The following is a 24,963-nucleotide window of genomic DNA, read 5'->3' on the forward strand; positions in this document are numbered from 1 at the left end:
CTCCTTAGTGGTTTTGTCAGTGATTCTGAACCAGCCTCAACGTAAGGTCATTGTTGATGAAGAAAGAAACAACATTTACGACCACTACATGCTCACCTATGACATCCTCATTAACAAACACCTCACTGGTTAAGACACTAGCTTCACTAATGACTGGGCAGCAGGTGTAGCCCCCGACTGGGATTTCGGCACTTTGGTAGCTGTTGCCCCGCATTGACCTACAGCACATCTGAAGGTGCAGCCTGAGTGGGTCTGTGGTAACCACTTATTTAGAGCCAAGACCAGGTCTTCAGCAATCTTGGGATTACAGGGTTGCTTTTCCAGCCAGGAACTGAAGGGAGAATCTGGGGCGGGTGGGAAATGCACTGTGTTGGCACAAGGAACTGAGCGAGTGCATAGAAGCAGAACTTTACATCATTGGATTGGGTGACCTTCACTCCAGTGGCCCAGTTACAAAGGTCAGGGAACACTGTTGATCCTAATAAAGTGTGCTGCCACCTCTGCTCTTTATACTATCCCCATGACAGGGACAGTAGGTCTGTGTCACAAATGAGTGCACACTTGGTGCGCACCCCACCAGGTCACAGGATCAGTCCAGGACCTCTTGTAGTGGAGGGGGTGCCTAGACCTTCCAGAGCACAATTAGATTAGTGTGGTGCTAGGATCAAACTGTAAAGGTTAGGATACCAGTTACACATAGTTGGACATTCGCACAGGGAATAGAGTGCCTTGCCAGGCACTTGGTTGACTTGATAGTCAGTTTCACCTCCTATACTTTAACCAAAATCTGTTCTAGATGGTTTAAGTGGTCTTCCCATGAATTGCTAAATACCCCAATATCTGCTAAGTAGGCCTCTGTGAACTCTTCTGGCATTGACACAGCGTAGTCGACCAGGAGCTGGAAAGTAGCAGGAGAATTCTTCAGGTCAAAGGGAATTACCTTACACTGGTATAATCCCTCTAGCTTAGAGAATGCAGTCTTCTTCTTGATGTTAGCTGATAAAGTAAATTTCCAGTAGCCAGCATCCAACTTGTTCAACAAGTTCATCTTCTCTGGTGCTTGTGTATGCATCTGCCTTAATGACTTCATTGAGAGCCTTATAATTCAAATAAAAGAAGTCTGTAGAACCTTGTTTAGACACCAGCACCACTGGGCTGCTCTAAGGACTACACAAAAGCTCAGTCATTCCCAATTGCAACTTAGTGGTCACCTCTGGCTCACTGCATTCCTGCACAAACTTGGGCATCCAATAAGATACATGGTGGCATGATCCGCCACAACCAGGATGTACTTGTTGCATAAAGCTGGGAGAAAGGGGAGTCAGATGGACCCGCAATGTTAATTCCCACCTCCTCAAACGGAATACTCACAACTGATGGTGGCACCAGTGTCTTAGTTTTAACTCTAGACTTACCAATTAATTTGCAAGTAGGAAAGGTTCTACAGCAGCTCTTTATTTATGCGTAATCCTGTCCAGTAGAACAGAGGGTCCAGCTTATCCTGCGTTTCTTTCTATTACACAAGTATCCTTCTAAAGGCACATTGTGGACCAGTGATCATGTGAAATTCCTGTGTATCCGTGGAACCGTTAGCTTCTTGCTTGCTCCTGGCTCAGGATTCACAGACTCACTATAAAGCAATACATCGTCCAAGCCAGCATAGTGTCTTCATACCACCCCATTTTTCAGCTGTTCCTGAGCTTCATTCTGAAGGCCCTCAAGCAAAGGACACTGATCTTGTGTCTGTTGAATTCCTCCTGGGTAGGTCCTCCAGCAGCTAACAAACCCTGCAGCTCTTGCCAAGATCAAAAACCTGAGCCATAGAGGTGTCTCATCCTCCTCTCCCTCAGGAAAGGGGGCAGTAGATGTCCACCCTGATCTGCTTATTTCCTTTCTCTGGTCAAGGCAAATCAGAGCTGGACCAGGTCTCTTCCTGACACTTTAATGCAGCCTGTACTCTAATGAACAGAGCTGACGTGGTCCTGGCCATGTAGGCTTCTGTTCCTGACATCAACTCCTTGCGCAAGAGGCATCATGCACCTTGCATCTCTCACCCCTGCATTGGGCATGACCTACTTGCTGTAGGTTTTTTAAATTTTGTTTTAACCTTGTCTCAAGCACTGAGGGAAACTCCTTGTCCCCTCCAACTGGCTTCCAAACGTGTGCCACTAGCTCCAGGGAAAATCTCTGGTTTGAGTTACTTCTTCTCAACAATAGTTCTTTGACCTCCTATATCTCTCTGGGTAAGAACCTTCCTACAGTTGATATTAGCCTCCAACGCAAAAGCCATGGTATTTGGATGGGTGTCCTTAGGGGCACATGGACCCCTTCTCAAATATCCATTGCTACCTGACTGAGTGCAACAGGGCCCTCTTAGGTGCATTCAACCATGCTCACTGCTCTTGCTATAATGGTTGCAGCAAGTTAATAGGCCTTCACCCCTCCTTATGATACTTAGACATTTTTGGCTTAGGAAGAACAATCCTGTCCTTCCTTTTCCTTTTCCTTTTGACTTGGAACTGAATTTCCTTTCTGCTTGTGCTCTGCTTTGGTCTGCTTGTTCTTGGGAATTGCCTTGGTCCTTACCCTGCTGTCTTGGAACTAGCATGTTGAGAGTTCCTCTGTCCTTCTGGCTTAGAGTCATGCTGCTCTGGCCATTTGTTACCTCTGTTAACCAACAACTTGTAAGATGATACTGAAAGTTTCTCTGTTTCCTTCTCTGTCAAGTCGGACATTTATTGCCTAAGTTAGCGGGATACAGCACTCCTCCTTGAGCCCACTGTTAAGGGCATAACAATCTTGGGCCTCCACCCCTCTCATCCACTCAGCTTGACCTATCCAAGGCAATAACTTGCTGCGTTGGTGTCAATGGTACCTGTGCAATTTGGGGGAAGTTGAGGGGGTGTTAGGTGCTGGGGAAATTATTGAAAAGCAAATCTGGGGGAACGCTCAGTGTATAGTGGAAAAGGTGTGCTAAGGTGCTGGGAGAAACTGACACCACAGCACTTGTCCGCTTGGTTCCAGCCGTCATACCTTACCCTGACTCAATCAGAGTTTCCCCCCACTTTCTGTAACAGTTTCTTAATAAGGCTTGCAAGGACGTCCCTGTCTTTGTTCCTCTGAGACCTTCACCCTCCTTCTGTGCACAGATCCCTCATCATAACTAAATATAGGGTGTCAAGGTCATTTCTGAAGAATTACACCAGAACGTCCGTCCCAGATCAGAAACCAGACCCAGACAGACAGCACTCGGGTACTTTTTATTTTTGGTGATGGTCATTCCTCCCTTTGATGTTTCACTTATGCTGCTTCATAGACTTAATTCACGCATGTTACTCTATGAAAGGTACAATGTTAGTGAAGGAAAGGACTTACTTGCTTCTAATTATAGTTCCCATCAGTGGTATGCTTCATAGAGTGCCATGCAGTCTGCCTACCTCCATATTCATGAGTTCCAAGTTATTCCTCATACTCCTCTGTTACTAAAATGTGAGTTATGTTACCTGCAGTGGAAGAATAACTAAGGCTTTCACTCGTTGGCTTTCTAGCAAGCTGAACAACAAGGTGAAGGGGCGACATGAAATGATGTGTTAAATGTGTTTGTCTGACACTGGTGATTTAAAATTCCAACATGTGATTACAAGCCTGAAAACGGGTATTAATTCAAGGATAACAATCAGTGAACAATGCAAATCCAGATGAACTAGTCCTATTTAAGGTACTCTTTCTGTTCACCTGTTTTGGAGCTTTCATTGATTCACATGCTTGAGTCATTCCCCGATGTCGAAGTGGGAGTCCCACGGTACCCTAATAAAGCAATATGTGTCTTTATAATAGGCCATAATGGCAATCAAGAATCAGTTAAAAAGCCTATGTATTTTTTAAGAAAAAGGAGCCAAACTCCAACCACTTAGGCAATAGCCCCTCTTGAATACTCCCAAGAGAGGTGGACTCTCTTAGATTTTCTACCTCACTTGTGTGAAGCGAGTCTCCCTGAGCTCAGCTCAGTTTTCTTCAAAACCAGTGTTTTAAAGCTACTCTGCTGCTCCTGCCATGTCAGAGACATCTAAGAAAGGGCTCTTCAGACTCTGCAAAACATGTGGGAAGAATAACCTTCATGTGGATGATCCCCCACAAGGAATGTGTTCACTGCCTCTACAATTTACCCTCAGCACAAGGTAAGACTGTTTAGTCTGTCATACTTTTTCTACCAAACCCTTGAAGGACAGGGATGAGGGGCTTCTTCTATGGCTTCAGAAGGCTAAGTCAAATAGATATCATACTTCTGAGGAAGATAGTGGTACCTCTTCCACGTCTCAGAAGAGACCTCATATGAGGGAAAAATCCCACTGCAGGGTTGTGGAATTCCTATAGCCCGACACCCAGGACACATTGTTTGGGGTCAAGGACAACAAGTCTTCATGTTTATTTTGTCCTTGGGAAAAGGATGCCCAAACCCCTGCAGTGCAAACTCTTTGGCTCCCACCTCACAGAACCACATTATGGAGCAGGGAAGGGAATTGTCTGCAGTTGAGGTAATATTTATGTCCACATGATATTGCTGTACTAGCTTTTATTTATGGTTCATTAATGCAACGCCTTTATTACTAAGGTGAGTGCTCTAAATACATGTTGTAACCTCAGGCTTCAGTACTGACAGTGGTTCCAGTAAAAACAATGTGTACACACATTTGCTAGTATTTCCAAAAATATTTATAATGGAAAATCAGTGAAACCAGTTTCAACAATATTATGAGAAACATGAAAATAAACAAGCATTGACAAAGCCAATAGGTCCAACATTGGTGGTCAGTCTTTTGGTATTGTTAATACATGTCTTATTTTGCCATGGCTTTTGTAAAACGTTATTGCTGTGGGAGCTGCCAGGCCCTCACCATTGTAACAAACAATGGCAAAAAGCAAAAATATTTTTGGGTTTCAGAGTACACATTGCCTCAGTAGTTTCTGGCCCTGAACAAAACTATTTTATATGCCGATAGGCTCCTTGTGAAAGAGCAGATTGAGATCACTCACAGTGAAGCCAGCCGATAGATGGCGACAGAGAGAGACAAGTTTAATAAAAAACAAAAGGTTTCGTTTTGTTAACGCCAGACCTAATTAGGAGCCCAATTGTTAAGGTCTCAACAGTGCACGCATGGTATATGTTTTTGCATTAGTGCAGATTTTCATATTTCATGAATTCACTAGAATTTACAGCCAGGAAATCAAACTTGTTCAAAATACTTGTGAACTGTATTTTAGCACTAGCGAATATTCATTTGTAGATTTGCTCATGCGAAAATATGTTGAGTGTTTACAAGTTCACTTTCCCTCCGACCACTTTTTTTTTTCCAACTGTGGAAGAAATTTTACTACTGCCGTTGCCAGGAGTAAACGTCCAGCCTTTCCCAGTATGAGAAAAGATTAGAGAGGAGCTGGTGAAAACCTATAAAGCATGCAAGTTAATAGGTCTGCACAGACTCAAGAGGGCATTCCAACTCTCGAACTGTTCCTAACCGCTGCCTCCAGCCCCAGTATGTAGATCTACGGAAAGGTCACAAAATAGGAAAATTGCTAGTATTCAAGCCCTACTATAGTATTAGCCCTGGTATAATCAAAGAGGCTATTATCAGAGCTGTTATGTCAAAATGTTGCCACTCTACATGGCACCAAAGGGACGAGTAGATTCTTTTTACAGGACAAATAGATTTATGAAGGGACATGTCTTATGGACAGGTAGATATTTTATTCAATTCCACACCCCTGCCGTGACTAGGGGTTGTTAGAGGAAGGCAGAAAGTCTCTTAAACTCTTGTCATGGTTCTACCAAGCACAGCTCAAAAAAGGAATAAATCTCCTCAGAGACTGCCAGATCTGAGCCCAGTACTCAATCTGTAAAACTGGAGCTCATCCTCCAAGATCCTCATCAGAACTGTTGACAAAGAAGCCTAAAACCACTTTGCAACTCCTGTCGACTGTCACCTCACCGTCAAGAGCAACATTGTCAGCGACAGCTTCGAGAGTTACCACAGTCACCTCGTCAACAGCAACATCAGAGACACCTCTCCATGTAAGCATTGAACACTTCGAAGAAGGTATCGTCGGCAAAGACTCCGTTGAAGACCCACTGGCGAGAATTACAATGACGACGCTGAAAGTCACTCTGCAGCCCTTGTGGTTGCTACCTGCGTCCATGATGTCATCAACGACACCGTTGACAACACTGAAAACTCTAAAAACTTTACTCTTGCCTGAGCATACCTCACTGTGCAAGGTGTCTCCTCTTTCCTCAAGCCATCTACTGGACATGGAGGAGTCGGAGTATGAAGGCCCTTTTAGGACAGGCCATAGCCCACCCAAACTCCAGGTAACATTTCAGGAGTAGTCTGAGGAAGAGTGTGAACAATACTGTGGAGAATACGACAGACCACAACAAACAAAATATGTGGTCAGACCTAGACATAATGGGGGACATCACCAGCATTATGGCGAATCACCTTCTTGTGGTGCTACGGTTCAGGAATCTATGTCTCTATTTCAAGACTTGCAGACAGTGTCGAAAGACTACTAAAAAAGGGTTTCCAGAACCTCTAAGAGAACAGCCGGCTGCTCCACCTTCATCCCCCAGAACAGGGCCCATCCCTCCACGTGCAACACCCAAGATGATGCCTACATTGAATATAGCAGCGCCTCATGGAGAGTATCCAAAGTCATCAGATGATGACATAGAGGAGGGCAAAATCCCTGTGAATCAACCCGCTTGTGACAAATGGGACGATTACTTGATTCCCACCACATTACCTCCTTCACCACAGCCTTTGGACTTACCTCCACAGGATATAGGGGGACTTCACAATTTGATGGAGAGGGCTGCAAGGAGGTTTCAATTGCCTACATCAATCAAGCAATCCGACTGCTTTCTCTAATGTTTTAAAGAGCGGACAAAGAAATAAGTGCGAGCCATACCCATTGTTAAGTAAATATAAGAGAATACAAAATTATGAAAAAACCCGGCTACTGTAGCGATGCTGTTGCTGCACACAGATAAAAATACAAGCCACCATAAGACTCGCCTGCTTGCCTAATCGGACATCCTAAACCCGGACTCATAATATCTCAAGCGGCTCAGCGTCTTTCTAAGAACCCCTCCACACATATTTTTGTTTCACCAGACAAGGAGGGCAGGCTGTTGGACAGTAAGGAAGAGATTTTCGACCATGTCTGCCATCACAGTTTGTGTGGCTAATTCTCCGGCCATATTGGGTCGGTACATCAGGCAAATGTGGTCTGACATCAGTGACCTCATACCTGGTCTCGGAGGATAGAAGATCAGAGGCGTGGAAGAACTTGCAGGAAAGAGAAAGCATGTCATCGGAGATCATTGGCTGTGCAATGGACATCGCCTCGTCCGGATTTTGGCAGCTAGCAGGAGCTCCAGTTTTAAGATGACAAGGTTGGCTCAAGGCAACATCTTTCTGGCCAGAGGTGCAGTGGAAAATATTTGATATCTCTTATGATGGAGAAACCATTTTTGGTAAAGCGTGGTTGATGCCTTACTGGCCTTCAAAACAGACACCAATACTGCCAAATCGCTGGGCAGCTTGTAGTATCGGAAAGTGCCCTTTCAAGGGAGCACGCAGAAGAGGTTTCTTATCATACAGAGAAGGATATCTGAGTTTTCAGCAGTACCAGCCCTTCCAACAACAATATAGATCCTCCTACCAACAGCAGCCCTATCACCATCCACCAGCAGCAGCATACAATAAACAAGGGTCTAGAAGGAAACCGTCCCACCAGGGCCGAGACACCAGCCGCAAACAGTGACCTCACCCAGGTGCTGACTACCTCCAACACTTCAGAGACTCTGGGTGCAAAGATTTCCAACTACCTCCAGCAATAGCAGCAAATAACATCAGACAGACGGGAAAAGGGACAAAGGGAGTTCATCCACCTCGTCTTCAATTACTCAGAAAGGAAGCACCATGCTAAGCAAAGGAGCAATAGATAAAGTTCCCTATCCCCTGAAGGGTATGCTGTTCTATTTTAGTTTTTTCCCCAATCAAGAAGAAAACAGGAATGATGGGCCATTCTAGATCTCAGAAAATTAATAAATGTATCTACATAAGCAATCCTTTTGCATGTTCACCCTTTTAGCCATCCGTCATCTCCTAGACCACAGAGACTGTATGACGATTTTGGATTTACAGTATGCATACTTCCACATCCCCTTAAACCCAAACATCACAAATTAATTGCTTCACTCTAGCCAGCACCCATTACCAATTCAAAGTTCTCTCATTTGGCCTCAAGTCAGCTCCCTGCATTTTTACGAAATGCTTAGCCCCTGTGGCAGCTTCTATCAGGAAGAACGGTTATCATGGAATTCCCCTACCTCGACGACTGGTTAATAAAAGCACCAATAGCTTCTCGAGCGGCGAAGGACACAGAAGCTTGCCTAGCGTTGTTCCACAAATTTGGTCTAACTGTATATTATCAAAAATAGTCAACTATCCTTTCTCGAGGATAATACTTCTGGGCGCAACCTTGAATACTATCCAACATAAGGCCTTTCTACCCTAAGACAGACAGCAGTGGCTCAAGGAACTAGGTCTCAAACTTTCAAGAAAAAAAGTATATTTCAGTGCGTCTGTTCAGAGCATTCCTGGGCATAATGTCCTTACATATCAATCTGGTCCCTCTCACATGCCTAAAAATGAGACCCTTACAAAAAGAGTTACAAAAACAATGGATTCAAATAGATGGATCTTTTTAGGACCTAGTGAAGGTCACAACAGGTATGATGGAAGCGCTAACATGGTGGTCCCAAACCGCTCACCTGTCAGAGGGCCTCACGTTCCTACCTTAAATACCCAACTTCCTTATAGCTGTGGATGCCTCCTTACAGGGCTGAGGCAGTCATCTGCAAGACCTGCAAATTCGAGGAAGGTGGGCAACCATCCCAGAAGAGCACGCGCATAAATGGACAGGAGCTCAAAGCCATCTATCTTAGACTCTAAGATTACCTGCCAAGGATAGCAGGGTCTTCAGTGTTAGTTTGCACAGACAATACTACCAGCATGCATTACATGAACAAAGGAGGGGGCATCAGATTGTTCTTGGTTTCCAACAAAGCTCCGGAAATCTGGAGCTGGTTGACAACACACATGATAAATCTTCGGGCCGAACATGTTCCCAGGGCAAGTAATCTGTTTGCAGACCTGCTAAGCAGAACCAGGAACAAGTGCCATGAGTGGGAGCTGGATCAGTCGGAGCTAAACATGATCTTCTTTCTTTGGGGCAAACCAGCATTGGATCTCTTTGCAACCAAGTGAGAACCCCAAATGCCAGTTCTATGCAAGTTGACGTTCGCATCCGGGGTCGTGGGGGAATGCCTTTTCAATCAGATGGTCTGGGATCTCTGTTTATGTCCCCCCCCCCCCCCCTCTCCATACCTCTTATACTTAACGTTCCCAGCAAAATTAAAGTGGAGCGATGTCACATCATCCTCATAGCACCGTGGTGACTCAGGCAACAATGGTTCACAGAGCTTCTCCTACTATCGGATTCTAACCACATTATCCTGCAACCATCCTGAACACACTTAACAATGAGCCAAGGCCAGGTCCTTCATCCAGACCCGACTTCTCTCCACTTATGCGCATGGCTCTGGAATTAATGAATTTGAATATCTGAATATTCCTCAGAACTACAGGGACCCTCTCTCAAAGACAAGGGTGGATGCCACAATTAAAACATATAGGCTCAAATGGAAACGGTTTTGCCTGCGGTGCCAGAAATCAAACTTACATGCTCTACAAGCATCACCTGAGTAAGAGTACCCTATCTCATCCCGCTAGCTCAGTCAGGATTGATACATGCATCTATTAAGGGGATCTTGCTGCAATCTCAAGATATAGGTGCTCAGCACATTCTGATTGTGCTCAAGCAGAATCATCAAACAATTTATGAAAGGATTGTTCAGAATCTTTCCTCCAGTACGGGCTGCTCCCCCGGACTGGCACCTGAACATAGTTCTATCTCACCTCATGAAGAGTCCATTTGTACCCATACACAGAGCAAACCACAAGTTTCTCTCATGGAAGGTCTGCACTGCTACTAGCACTGACTTCCACCAAAAGGGTAAGTGAAAGCCAGGCTTTTACAACTCAAGAAGCTTTCTTGTGCTTTATGGATGATTCGGTAATTCTCTGAACTAATCCAAAATCTATCCCCAAGGTCCCTTCGGATTTTCATCTCAGTGAACCTGTGATATTATGAACTTTCTTTCCTAATCCACAACACCAGCAGAGAGGTCTCTGCATATGCTAGATATCAAGAGATGTCTGCTTACATTGCACAAAACAAGTCATGAAAACTGACCAACTGTTGGACTCGTATGGGCACAGTTGTAAGGATGCCCCAGTCGCAAAAGCAACCATTGATGGATTGTTCTCAGCTGCAAACCAGTTCTGACACTCAAAGGCTGGTAAGCCACTGACAGCTAAAATAAACACACGCTCAACTAGGGTAGTTTCCACATCAACAGCTTTGTTTGCAGAAATGCCTCTGGAGAAAATATGTTGTGCTGCAACTTGGAAGAATGTGCACAGCATTATTACCTGCAGTCGGCGCAGCACAATGATTAAGTAGTTGGACAGGCCGTACTACACCACTTATTTCAATAAGGTGAGCCTTTTTTGGTTATGCTTTTAAGTATATGTTTATACAAATTATAGTATATGACATATCTAATTACATATAGATTTTTTGTCTATATTTTTTCTACCCACCATCTGTTATTTGTGCTCATGCTATAAAAAATATACAAATACAGTAACTGCTTGCTATTCTGATTCAAGCATGTCAATTTATGAAAGATCTAATACTAGAGAAGAAAATGAGTTCTCTTCCAGGGGATCCTCATCAATAGTCATAAACATTGAATATTCCCGCCCTTGTGCCGGGACCCCGTAGCATATATAAAAATACACACATATTATACATGTGTAAAACAGCAATGCAGGCTATAATTATAAACAGGCTAAAATGCTTTATTTCTATGAAGTGTTTTTTTTTGTTTTTTTTTTATATTATAAAATTACAATAGAGAATAAATATCTACCCAAGCCCCCAAAACTGGGCTTAGGGAAGTAAGCAGCAGTAAACACTAGAGAAAAAGAGAAAAAACTACATTGAAAAACAATGGAGCATTCGTAGCCAATAGGCTGCCTGCAGGTTAACACAGGAGAACCAAAAAAACTTTGGCACCGTGCCTTTAAGACCCTGAGCACCTCCAGTATCCCACCATGCCTCAGGGGTGAAGGAAAGGTGACAGTTGGTTCACAGTTAGGTCAGTTCTTTTTTCCGGCTTCTTCTGAGAGGATCCTGGAGCATTGAGCTCTCAGTTTTTCTGAGTTTTTTCTCAGAAAAATACTTTAAAAAGCGTTTTTTCCTGTTTCATTCGACAGATAACATCTTTGTCTGTGTTTGGCAGTTTTTTCCTGACAGAAAAATGCCTTCACTTTTTGTCAAATGCCCTTCTTGTGGGAAGAAGAAGGCCCAGTCAGACCCACACTCTCTTTGTATTGTGTGCCTGCCTCAGAGTCACTGCCCTGACACTTGCAAGCACTGCAAGAATGTCAAAGAGGACTCTGAAGGACAGAGAGAAGATCAGGCTACATGGGCTTCATGAGAGGCAGAAAACTTCGTCCTCTTCACTTCCCAGGCAACCAGCAGGCCATTCTCAGGAGAGAATGGCTAGGTCGACGTCAGCAGGTAGGAAAGTACCAGTTTGTTCCCAGTCGACGTCGTCGCTGCCAACGTCTCACCGGCATAGATCGCTGTCGACGGCGACCCACCCGACGTCAAGACACTCTACGTCGAGACACTCAACTTCGAGGCAAGAGCAACTGATGGGGCGCCCTTCGACATCGACACAGCCGTCGACGTCAACACAGGTTTTACCTGTCCCGCAGGGAGTATAACATCGCCCTCCGCCAGCAGACAAGGCCGCACCATCTCCCGTGGTCTCCATACGGAGCGACTCATCTCGTTCAAGAGCGGCATCATCTGGGCATGTTTCGCCCATCAACCTATCTCCAAGATGGCTAGAGAGCCTTAACAGACCAGCGGCCTCCCCGGATTCGCAGTATTCGCGAATGTACTCGCCTACTGCCTCCCTTCCAAGAACGCCATCACCGACAGCAAGGGCAGGACGGGCTCGTTCTGTTCCTCGCCAACCGACCGCGAGGCCTGGGCGCTCTGCTACAGCGTCTCGCAGCAGGTCTCGTTCTCAACGGCGATCCAGGTCTCGTTCACGAAGAAGATCACCCTCTTGGTCGTCGTCACGATCATCTGTCGGGCGTTACTCCCCCACCCTAACAGATTCTCCACCTGCTAGGGTCTCACCTGTGGATGACATTACCACGTTTAATGAGGTGCTGTTAAGGGGAGCGCAGAAATTAAACATAGAGGTTCCAGAGCCATCTACCTCCTCGTCAGTCATCTTTGAGACTCTGCAGCATAGATCAGCGTCAAAAAAGCTGCTGCCTCTAGTGTCTGGTTTGTTGCAGCCAACCATGGACACTTTCCTGGCCCCAGCTACGCTCAGATCTGCCCCGGCTAGGATTCTGAAAAAATATAAGGCTCCCGAACAGGACCCTTTGTTCCTAAGAAAGGATCCGCCACCGGACTCTGTAATATTGGCCGCAGCCCGAAAAACCCACTCGGTGGCATCATCCTCCACGGTCCCCCCGGATAAAGAGAGCAGGCATCTAGACTCTCTGGGGAGAAAGATGTGCGGTACGGCGGCTTAGGCAATGAAAGTCTCCAGTGCTTCTGCACTCCTGGGCAGGTATGACCGTTCTCTGTGGGACTCCCTCAATAGATTCACAGAGAAATTGCCCAGAGAAGACAGACAAGATTTTCAAGAGATCTTGCAGGAGGGATGCCTGGTATCCAACCAGGTTATCAGCGCGGCGGCAGATGGGGCGGATTTAGCTGCACATGGGTACGCACATGGAATCTGTGCAAGAAGGTCTTCCTGGCTGAGACTGACTGGGTTAAAGCAAGAAGCACAACAGCGCATCCTGAATCTCCCATTCGCCGGGAACTCGCTGTTCGGTACCCATGCAGATGAGGAAATGGCCCGCATGAAGACCGAGGTGGACACCATGAGGGCAGTAGGCCTGGAAAGAAAGAAAGATTTCAGGAGAAGGTATAGGCCTTATGACAGGCGCCCTTTCCAGCAGAGGGTTCAAACCCCTCACTGGTCCCAGAGGCCACAACAACGGCAGGGACGCCCTCTTTTTCAGCGAAGGAACACAAGGGAGCGAGGGTCAAGTAGACCTCAGCAGTCCACACCGAAAGCGCCAGCCAAACAATGAGATCTCGCTTCCCTCGACACTGTACACCACTCCGGTGGGGGGAAGTATTGCAGGTTATCTTCACGAGTGGTACTCTATCACAAGAGACAAATGGGTGCTCAATATTGTCGAAAATGGCTACTCTCCTCTTTTCAAACAGCCTCCACCACACTTGCCACCAGCCAAATGCAATCCATCTCATCTCGGCCTGCTGCGCAAAGAGGCTCTCGCCCTCTTACAAAAGAATGCCATAGAAAGGGTTCCACCTGCGCACAGAGGAAAGGGGGTTTACTCCCGTTATTTTCTGGTGGCGAAAAAGGGCCGAGAGGACGTTTTCAGACCAATTCTGGACTTACGGCTTCTGAACAAATACATAAGAAAACAGAAGTTCAGGATGCTAGCGCTTCACCAGATTTTCCCTCAGCTACATCAGGGAGACTGGATGTGCTCCATCGACCTGCAGGATGCATATTTTCACATCCCAATAGCTCCCAAGCATCGGAAATTCTTGCTCTTCCAAGTGGCGTCACAGCACTATCAGTTCAGAGTTCTACCATTTGTCCTGAAATCTGCCCCACGCGTCTTCTCGAAATGTATGGCGGTGGTAGCGGCACATCTTCGAAAACAAAAGATATTCATCTTCTTCTCCGGAGCAGGCGAGAAGCCATCGGGACATTGTACTCAGGGTTTGCGAGTCTCTAGGTCTTCAGGTCAATTGCCAAAAGTCAACCTTGATTCCAACACAGAACCTTCACTACCTGGGAGCTATAATAAACACAGAACTCCAAAGAGTGTATCCTTCGGAGGAACGACTATCCTCAATAGACAGGAAGTGTCAGGACCTGTTGAAAGCCAACGCACCTACGGCACGTCAGGTGACATCGCTGCTGGGCTCCATGGCATCATGCATTTTCATTGTCCCAAATGCCAGACTGCACATGAGGCCCCTCCAAGAGGCATTGGAGAGCAACTGGAGCCAAAGGACAGGTCGCTGGGAGGACAGAGTGCGACTACCGGCAGCGGCACTTCAGTCATTGAAATGGTGGATGCACACACCTCACCTGTCAGCAGGTGCTCCGTTTCACCAGGTAGTTCCATCTGACACTCTGGTAACGGATGCGTCTCTTCAGGGATGGGGGCTCATCTGGGTCCCCTTCAAGCTCAGGGCCTGTGGTCAGACAAGGAAAAGCAGTACCACATCAATCTGCTGGAACTCAGAGCGGTCCATCTGGCTCTCAAGTCTTTCACACCATTAATTCAGGGGAAAACTCTCCTAATACAAACAGACAATACAACCACAATGTATTATTTGAACAAACAGGGGGGAACGAGATCACTACCCCTATCCCGAGAGTCCCAAACGATATGGCATTGGCTCCTGGCCAGAGGAATGTCACTTACAGCGGTTCACCTGCCAGGGCAACAAAACGTGGAAGCAGATTTCCTGAGCAGACACCTAGAGGACGCACACGATTGGGTCCTACACGGCGAAGTCGTCGAATACATCTTCGCTCAGTGGGGTCGACCTCAATTGGATCTCTTCGCAGACGAAGTAAACAAGAAATGCCCAGACTTTGCATCCAGGTTCTTCCGTCCGGGATCTCGAGGGAATGCCCTGTTGATCGACTGGTCAGGGATATTTCTCTACGCCTTTCCACCAATTCCCCTCATACCGGCAGTGATCAACAAACTTTACAGATCCAGAACCAGAATGATTCTCATAGCGCCACAATGGCCCCGTCAATTCTGGTACACAGATCTCCTCAACCTATCGGAAAAACCTCACAGGAGGCTGCCGTGCAGACCGGATCTTCTGAGTAGAATGGAGGGCAGGATTCTACATCCCAACCTACCCTCTCTGAGCTTAACAGCATGGCTCCTGAATTCCTGCAGTATGGGCACCTAGGGCTCTCACAGGAGTGTATGAACATCTTGAAAGAGTCCAAACGACCTTCCACGCGGCGTTCTTGCGCTTTTAAGTGGAAGAGATTCTACATATGGTGCTGTCAACAAGGGCACAATCCCATACGGGCTCAGGAGGATGTCATACTGTCCTATTTACTTCATTTGGCAAAGTCCGGTCTGCAGGTATCATCTATTAAGGTCCATTTGTCTGCCATTACAGCCTATCGTAAGTCACCCTCTCAGGAATCCTTCTTTACGAAACCTGTAGTCAAGGATTTCTTAGAAGGTTTGAAAAAAGTATTTCCGCCCATTCGGAGACCATCTCCTCCATGGGAACTGAACATAGTATTGTCAAAACTTATGGGCCCTCCTTTTGAACCTATACACAAGGCCTCTTTACAGCACCTTACGTGGAAGACGGCTTTTTTGGTGGCCATTACTTCAGCGAGGAGCGTCAGCGAAATTCAGGCTTTGTCTTCCAAAGAACCGTACACGGTTTTTCACGACAATAGAGTGGTTCTGTGAACTCACCCATCTTTCCTTCCGAAAGTGGTGTCAGAATTCCATATCAATCAGACTATATCTTTACCGACTTTCTTTCCCAATCCGGAGACTCCGGCAGAGAAAGCATTGCACTCCTTAGACTTGAAAAGAGTGCTGAAATTTTATTTGGATAAAACAAAAGCGATTAGACATTCCAACCGCTTGTTTGTAAATTATGGTCATTTGAGGACAGGAGAGGCAGCATCTAAACGAACTATATCAAGATGGATAGTTTCTTGTATTGTTAATACTTACCAGCTGGCTAATAAACAATTACTAGCTAGGCCAAAAGCGGCTACTGCTGCCCTCCTTAACAATGTTCCAATATCTGAGATTTGTAAGGCTGCTACATGGAAGTCTGTACATACGTTTACTAGACATTACTGTTTGGACTCAGATGCAAGAGCGGATGCCCAAGTGAGGCAGGCCTCTCTGAGAAATTTATTTGCATAATACGTATCTATTCCTGCACTTCTATTGGACAGTCCGCAGAGTTTAGGGATGGGCTTGCTAATCTATTCAATGTTTATGACTATTGATGAGGATCCCCTGGAAGAGAAGGATAAGTTACTTACCTGTAAATCCTAGTTCTCTTCCAGGGGTATCCTCATCAAAGTCATAAACAACCCACCCTCCTCCCTGGACTCACGTCTCCTAGAAGTGCAGGACAGATTGTCTTTCGAATCAGTTACACAGATTGTCACCGTAAAAAAGTACTGACCTAACTGTGAACCAACTGTCACCTTTCCTTCACCCCTGAGGCATGGTGGGATACTGGAGGTGCTCAGGGTCTTAAAGGCACGGTGCCAAAGTTTTTATGGTTCTCCTGTGTTAACCTGCATGCAGCCTATTGGCTAAGAATGCTCCATTGTTTTTCAATGTAGTTTTTTCTCTTTTTCTCTAGTGTTTACTGCTGCTTACTTCCCTAAGCCCAGTTTTGGGGGCTTGGGTAGATATTTATTCTCTATTGTAATTTTATAATATAAAAAAAAAAAAAAAAAAACTTCATAGAAATAAAGCATTTTAGCCTGTTTATAATTACAGCCTGCATTGCTGTTTTACACATGTATAATATGTGTGTATTTTTATATATGCTCCGGGGTCCCCGCACAAGGGCGGGAATATTCAATGTTTATGACTTTGATGAGGATACCCCTGGAAGAGAACTAGGATTTACAGGTAAGTAACTTATCCTTACTTACCTGTAACTGTAGTTCTCCAGTATTGTTATCTTTCATAGATTTACTATCCTCCCCTGAGAAGCACCCCTTTTAGCTCAGAATTATTATTTCCACTTGTATTTAGAAAATCTGAGGGACACAGCTTCTCTTGGGAGTATTCAAGAGGGAGCTATTGGCTGGAGTTTGGTTCCTTTTTTAAAGTGACATAGATAGGCCATTTATGTAGTTGTTCATTGCCATTATGACCTATGATAATGACACATATTGCTTTATTTTGGTACTATGGGACTCCCACTTCTACGACGGGGAATGATCCAAGCATGTGAATCTATGAAAGATACCAATACCGGAGAGCTAAAGTTACAGGTAAGTAACTCATTTTCTTCTACCTCTCAGACAAACTAGAAGGCTGTTTCAGTCAGTTATTACTACAGGCCTACTGAGTGCATATGAATCACTCTTTGGAATTCTGTCTTACCTATTGCACATAATATCCCATGGGAGATTGATATCAGTATGAATAAAAGCTATATTGCTTCCTATTTGTGCCTCTTTGCTCATTTTTGAACTCCTCTTGTGTGTCAGAGGCTCAGTACTGCCACCACATTGACTACCGTCTTTTAAGACTCGCCAGGTAGTGATATTCACATAAATGCCTTTGAGCTCCAGTGATGGTGTCTTGTCTGGATTGTGTTTTCAATGGAGTATGGCTTCAGTATGCATGTGACTGCACCAATAGGTTGTCATACTATGTACCGGACTCCTTCCAACTAACTGTTGAAATTCTTTCTTTTTTACTTGTTCTCAGGTTGAAGCGCCTTTTATACCAAAGTTCAAAGGTGCAGGGGACACCAGCAATTTTGATGAGTATGAGGAAGAGGAGATCCGGGTCTCCATTACAGAGAAATGCGCCAAGGAGTTTGCAGAATTTTAGAAAAGCTGCCGGCAAAAAAAGCAAACGCAAAAAAGGATCTTCCCGTGCGTGGGGGGGTGGGTTGGGGAAGGGCAATGGGGCTGAGATGGATGAGGGACTGGTGCAAGATGGAGAGACTGAGGTGAAAATTCCCATGCATGTTATTGCTGGGATGCCAGATGATTGTTTTGTGAAAGATTGTTCCGGATTTCACAAGTTTAGCAACACTGAAGCAAAGGGAGGGAGGGACAGAGCTTCACCCTCCCCGCCCCTACCACAAACTCTGCCCTCTGCCACTGTAAACACAGACCTCCTGCACTCGCTATCACCGCTGCTCCAGCACGGAAGGGAAGGTCAGCTGCTTCACGCAGCTTTTAAACAACTCGTTCTAGGGGTTTCAGATACTAGATGGTTTATGGTTGTTTTGTTTTCCCTCTTTTTTTCACCATCCACTGTAATGTCAACTGGATTAGCTCTCATGGCTTCACTCCCCCAAAAGAGGTCAATTATAAATTTGTCTCATACTAATAGCTCTCCAGCTGCACTCTTCGTCACCTGCACATTACACCACTCCAAGGCAAGGCCGCCTCCTCAGTCCTTATGGAACAAACTTTACCCTTAATCCTCCAGAGAGCAAATAGGACTTTAGATCCCCATTAAAGCTGCTCTGGTCACTCCCTCATACCAGAGTACTCAACCAGTCATCTTTGAGCAGTGGTGGCATCCCCAGTATGCCTGTGTCCAACGGTATACATTTAAAAAATCTTGTTCTTCGAACAGTTTGTCGCGCCAGAGGATGAACCAGGCTCAGCTACTCTTTTGCATTCCTCTTCTGAATAAATCAGTGGTCAGAGAGGTACCTGGGATAAGGACAGGAATCAGACATTTGTTGGATTTGGAGGCAAACTTGCGAATGAATTTCTTTTTATGAAACCTTGATTGGTCTCCATTTTTAAATTTAAAAAAGCTATATGTATTATTGAAAGGATCTAACTGAAAAACTGACAGATGTAGTTTTAAGGTATAAGATGCTTGTGTGTAGGCAAAGAGCTTTTTCACCCAAGTAAAGAGTCTCTTCCCAGGAAATGGGGAATTACTATTTTTAAAGTCCGAGCATAGAGATTTTAGTTGGAGCGTCTTGGGTGGGAATCTGAAAAAAAATGTAAATCTAGGCAACCTTTGTGTTTCATTAGACACTGTCTCTCCTCTCACCACTTGCTTGTGCTGCTTTCCCGAATCACACTTTTGCATGGCAGAAGTGGAATAGGAACCGCAAAGATCCTTCATGAGCTCATAAGGAGTACCATGGAGAAGGCTGTGTTTCATTTATTCAGTTACCTTGTAAGAACAACTGTTCTGAATCTGACACTTTCTCCAATGTGTTGAGAAGGATGGTGGGATGGGGTGGAGAAAGTTAGTGGTGGGTATCGTTTGGCCATTTGTTTTCTATGGGGATTGAAGTAATAAACACTGGATGGATAAAGGGGTCCTTGTTTGAACACCAGTTTGAATTCCTACCTCCACCTCCTTTTAACTTGTGAAAGGTTAACTGAGACATTCAGCATGGAACAGAGCCTAAACATTGGTGTTTGGTGAACAGATGTTCAGGAGATTTGGAAGAATTTGGTACAGAGCATGTGGACAAGGGAGTAAGGGGAAACTGGGTTCTGGATGTAGGCAGTCAATTGCACACTGTGGTGGATCCTTCAGAGTAGAGGTTTGACTCCCATTCAGGCACATCTAGAAACTCTCTTGCAGGCTTGAAGAAAAGACTGCCTAGCAAAATTACTGCTATAGATTTGATTGGTCACTGGGGAGGGGAGCTCCCTTGTTTTATGATTTTATCTCCTCTGGCCTGTCAGGCCTTTTCGGGGATATGTCATATACATGTTGTGTTCCCCTTGTGGATTTTGTCATCCGTTTATCATTTTTCACATTTCCTGAGGTGTGGTTGTGGTGGGTTCTTGGTCTCTTTGCCAAGCGTGAGGATTCCATTTGGGATCAAGATGTGGTGGGGAGGGAGTGAGGAAATAAAGAGAGTTTGCCAATTTAACCCTGCTCTTAAAGCAGCTCCATCGGAAAGCAAGGAGGCACCTGCAGGACGTTTTTAAGTAATCCTAAGAATTTAGTTTCACTGAAAATACTTCCTCTTGACCGTGTGCTTTGTTGTAAACATATTTGAGACAATTACCAATAAAGTTTTGTTTAAAAAAAGTTGTTTTATTGTTGCCGGTGGGATAAAGAATGTGTGCTGGACTAGAAATGTTAAACAGTGCATACAATGGAAACATTGGTATGGTCACAGTTTTAGACATTTGGGGCCAGATGTAGCAACCGTTTTGTATGTCGCAAACTGCGAAAAACGCAGTTTGCGACATGCAAAACGGCCATCGCGATGCAGAGTCACATTTTGCCAGTCGGTGCCGACTCGCAAAATGTGATTCCGACTCGCAAATAGGAAGGGGTGTTCCCTTCCTATTTGCGACCGCATCGCGATGCTGAGTTGCTTTGTGACCGCGAAAGCGGTCGCAAACCAACTCGCAGTTACCATCCACTTGAAGTGGGTGGTAACGCATTTGCAAACGGGAAGGGGTCCCCATGGGACCCCTCCCCCTTTGTGAATGTCGCTGAAAATATTTTTTCAGAGTAGGCATTGGTCCAATGGACCACTGCCTACTCTGAAAAAAATGAAGCCAAATGGTTTCATTATTTTTTTGAATTGCAACCCGTTTTCCTTTAAGTAAAACGGGCTGCAATAAAATTTTAAAAAACTGCTTTATTAAAAAAAGCAGTCACAGACATGGAGGTCTGCTGTCTCCAGCAGGCCACCATCTCTGTGAGTGCAGGGACTCGCTATGGGGTCGCAAATTGCGACCCACCTCATAAATAATCATGAGGTGGGTCTTTGCGACCCCATAGCGAGTCGCAGAAGGTGTCTGAGACACCTTTCTGCATAATATTTTGCGAGTTGCAAATTGCGAGTCGCTATGACTTGCAATTTGCAAGTCGCAAAATATTTTTTTGCTACATCTGGCCCTTCGTTTCTAGGTGAATGACCTCCATACCATACATTGGTCTCAGACTAAAATATGGAAAGCCTGATTGTCCTTATATGCTTCTTTATTTAATGAACTACAGCTCATTAATACATTGTCTGGACTGTAAAGATCTGACTTGTCTTTCTACCTATTAACCCCTTCGCTGCCAGGCCTTTTCCCCCTCCTGTGCCAGGCCTTTTTTTGCCTATTTGGGGCAGTTCGCGCTTAGGCCCTCATAACTTTTTGTCCACATAAGCTAACCAAGCCAAATTTGCGTCCTTTTTTTCCAACATCCTAGGGATTCTAGAGGTACCCAGACTTTGTGGGTTCTCTTGAAGGAGGCCAAGAAATTGGCCAAAATACAGTGAAAATTTCGTTTTTTTTAAAAAAATTGGAAAAAGTGGCTGCAGAAGAAGGCTTGTGGATTTCCCCCTGAAAATTGCATCAACAAAGGGTTTGCAGTGCTAAACTCAGCAGCTTCCTAGCTTTCAGGAACAGGCAGACTTGAATCAGAAAACCCAAATTTTCAACACAATTTTGGCATTTTACTGGGGCATACCCCATTTTTGCAATTTTTTGTGCTTTCAGCCTCCTTCCAATCAGTGACTGGAATGGGCATGAAACCAATGCTGGATCCCAGAAACCTAACCATTTCTGAAAAGTAGACAAAATTCTGAATTCAGCAAGGGGTCATTTGTGTAGATCCTACAAGGGTTTCCTACAGAAAATAACAGCTGAAAAAGAAAAATATTTAAATTGAGATGAACAAAACATCAATTTTTCTCTACGTTTTACTCTGTAACTTTTCCCTGCAATGTCAGATTATGGAAAGCAATATACTGTTACGTCTGCTGGACTCCTCTGGTTGCGGGGATATATAGGGCTTGTAGGTTCATCAAGAACCCGAGGAACCCAGAGCCAATAAATGAGCTGCACCCTGCAGTGCGTTTTCATTCTATACCGGGTATACAGCAATTCATTTGCTGAAATATAAAGAGTAAAAAATTACTATCAAGAAAACCTTTGCATTTCCAAAAAGGGCACAAGATAAGGTGCTGAGGAGCAGTGGTTATTTGCACATCTCTGAATTCCGGGGTGACCATACTAGCATGTGAATTATAGGGAATTTCTCAAATAGATGTCTTTTTTACACACTCTCCTATATTTGGAAGGAAAAAATGTAGAGAAAGACAAGGGGCAATAGCACTTGTTTTGCTAATCTATGTTCCCCCAAGTCTCCCGATAAAAATGATACCTCACTTGTGTGGGTAGGCCTAGCGCCCGCGACAGGAAACGCCCCAAAATGCAACGTGGACACATCCCATTTTTTTTAAACAAAACAGAGGTGTTTTTTGCGAAGTGCCTACCTGCAGATTTTGGCCTCTAGCTCAGCCGGCACTTAGGGAAACCTACCAAACCTGTGCATTTCTGAGAACTAGAGACCTAGGGGAATCCAAGGAGGGGGGACTTGCGGGGCTCGGACCAGGTTCTGTTACCCAGAATCCTTTGGAAACCTCAAAATTTGGCTAAAAAAACACATGTTCCTCACATTTCTGTGGCAGAAAGTTCTGGAATCTGAGAGGAGCCACAAATTTCCTTCCACTCAGCGTTCCCCCAAGTCTCCCGATAAAAATGATACCTCACTTGTGTGGGTAGGCCTAGCGCCCGCGACAGGAAACACCCCAAAGCGCAACGTGGACACATCCAAAATTTTGGAAGAAAACAGAGGTCTTTTTTGCGAAGTGCCTACCTGTAGATTTTGGCCTCTAGCTCAGCCGGCACCTAGGGAAACCTACCAAACCTGTGCATTTCTGAAAACTAGAGACCTAGGGGAATCCAAGATGGGGTGACTTGCGGGGCTCGGACCAGGTTCTGTTACCCAGAATCCTTTGCAAACCTCAAAATGTGGCTAAAAAAACACATGTTCCTCACATTTCTGTGGCAGAAAGTTCTGGAATCTGAGAGGAGCCACAAATTTCCTTCCACCCAGCATTCCCCTAAGTCTCTCGATAAAAATGGTACCTCACTTCTGTGGGTAGGCCTAGCGCCCACGAAAGGAAATGGCCCAAAACACAACGTGGACAGAACATATTTTTTCACAGAAAACAGAGGTTTTTTGCAAAGTGCCTACCTGTGGAGTTTGGCCTCTAGCTCAGCCGGCCCCGGGAGGGGGGGGGGCAGAAATGCCCTAAAATAAATTTGACCCCCCAAACCCCCCCCTGCCCCTGCCCGGGAACAACCCCCGCCTACGGGGTCGCTCCCCCTGCATGACATTGGCGCCAAAAAACAAATCCCAGGTGCCTAGTGGTTTCTGCCCCCTTGGGGGCAGATTGACCTAAAATCAGCCAATCTGCCCCCAAGGGGGGCAGAAATGGCCTAAATACAATTTGCCCCCCAGGGGAGCGACCCTTGCCTGATGGGTCGCTCCCCATCTCAAAAAAAAAAAAACACAACAAAAAAATTTGCCCTGGTGCCCTGAGGGTTCTGCCCCCCCCCTGGGGGCAGTTCGGCCTAATAATAGGAAATGGCCTAAAATAAATTTCCCGCCCCCGGGAGTGACCCTTGCCTACGGGGTCGCTCCCCCTGCGTGACATTGGCGCCAAAAAACAAATCCCCGGTGCCTAGTGGTTTCTGCCCCCTTGGGGGCAGATTGACCTAAAATCGGCCAATCTGCCCCCAGGGGGGCAGAAATGGTCTAAATACAATTTGCCCCCCAGGGGAGCGACCCTTGCCTGATGGGTCGCTCCCCATCTCTAAAAAAAGAAACAACAAAAAAAAAAAAACACACAAAAAAAAATTGCCCTGGCGCCTAGAGGGTTCTGCCCCCCCCCCCCCCCCGGGGGGCAGAAATGGCCTAAAATAAATTGCCCTCCCCCCCCCAGGGAGCGACCCTTGCCTAAGGGGTCACTCCCTTTGCGTGAATTCACGCAAAGAAAAAACTCCCTGGTGCCTAGAGGTTTCTGCCCCCTCTGGGGTCAGTTCGGCCTAATAGTAGGCCGATCTGCCCCCAGGGGGGGCAGAAAAGGCCTTCCCGAAAATATGCCCCCCCTGGGAGCGACCCTTGCCCAAGGGGTCGCTCCCTTTTGTCAATAACAATGAAAAAAAAATAAAAATACCTGGTGTCTAGTGGTTTCTACCGCCCTTGGGGGCAGATTGGCCTCATCAAAATAGGCCAATCTGCCCCCAAGGGGGGCAGAAATGGCCAAAATATAATTTTCCCCCAAGGGGAGCGACCCTTGCCTAAGGGGAGCGACCCTTGCCTAAGGGGTCGCTCCCCACCAAAAAAAAAGAAATGAAAAATAAAAATAAATGGTCCCTGGTGCCTAGAGGTTTCTGCCCCCGGGGGGGCAGAAAAGGCCTTCTCAAAAAAATGCCCCCCCTTGGGCAAGGGTCGCTCCCTTTTATCAGTTTCAATAAAAAAAAAAAATCCCTGGTGTCTAGTGGGGTTTCAAAAGCCGGATTGCAAGCAATCCGGCTTTTGGAACCCTCGGAGGGACTTCAAAGGGAAGGAAATACTTTTCCTTCCCTTTGAAGCCCCTCCGGGCCTCCCAAGTGATTGAAAAAGAAATGCTTTTGCATTTCTTTTTCAATTGCGCTGGAAGCAGAGCTTCCAGCGCGACTAGGGAGGCCCCTGTGACAAATCAGTGCGCGCTCGCACGCTGACGTCACGGGGGGGTGGGGGGGTCGGGGGTGAAAGGGGAAGGTCTTCCCCTTCCATCCCGACTTGGGGAGGGGGGTGCACGGGGGGCGCGCTAGCGCGCCCCCAAGTTCCCCTGTGCCATGGACGAGATAATCTCGTCCAAGGCACAGGGGAACTGTAGCCTTGGACGAGATCATCTCGTCCAAGGCACAGAACCGGTTAATAACTGAATGCATAACATCTGAAAGGCCCTAAAAAGAGCAGAAACGACTCTTCCCCACAATTGGTATCTTTTATAGATTAACATGTTGGCATAGTTGAGAGGCACTGTATTTTTTAATTCATTCACTTACTTCAATCACTCCCCGTCATCAGACTG

General features: G+C 45.7%; 1 protein-coding gene across 4 annotated transcripts in view; it reads left to right on the forward strand.

Annotated features, from left to right (window-relative positions):
* LOC138292875 (cAMP-dependent protein kinase catalytic subunit alpha) overlaps window positions 1-20,113 on the forward strand; it is a 731,647-nt gene extending 711,534 nt beyond the window's left edge. For all 4 annotated transcript variants that reach the window (XM_069231720.1, XM_069231721.1, XM_069231719.1 and 1 more), the window contains one exon: window positions 17,802-20,113. In XM_069231720.1, the coding sequence (XP_069087821.1) occupies window positions 17,802-17,927 (126 nt within the window). In that variant the 3' untranslated portion in view covers window positions 17,928-20,113. The remainder of the gene's footprint in view (window positions 1-17,801) is intronic.
* Window positions 20,114-24,963: the final 4,850 nt, after the last annotated feature.

The sequence above is a fragment of the Pleurodeles waltl genome, chromosome 4_2, assembly GCF_031143425.1.
Source record: "Pleurodeles waltl isolate 20211129_DDA chromosome 4_2, aPleWal1.hap1.20221129, whole genome shotgun sequence".
Taxonomy (NCBI): Eukaryota; Metazoa; Chordata; class Amphibia; order Caudata; family Salamandridae; genus Pleurodeles; species Pleurodeles waltl.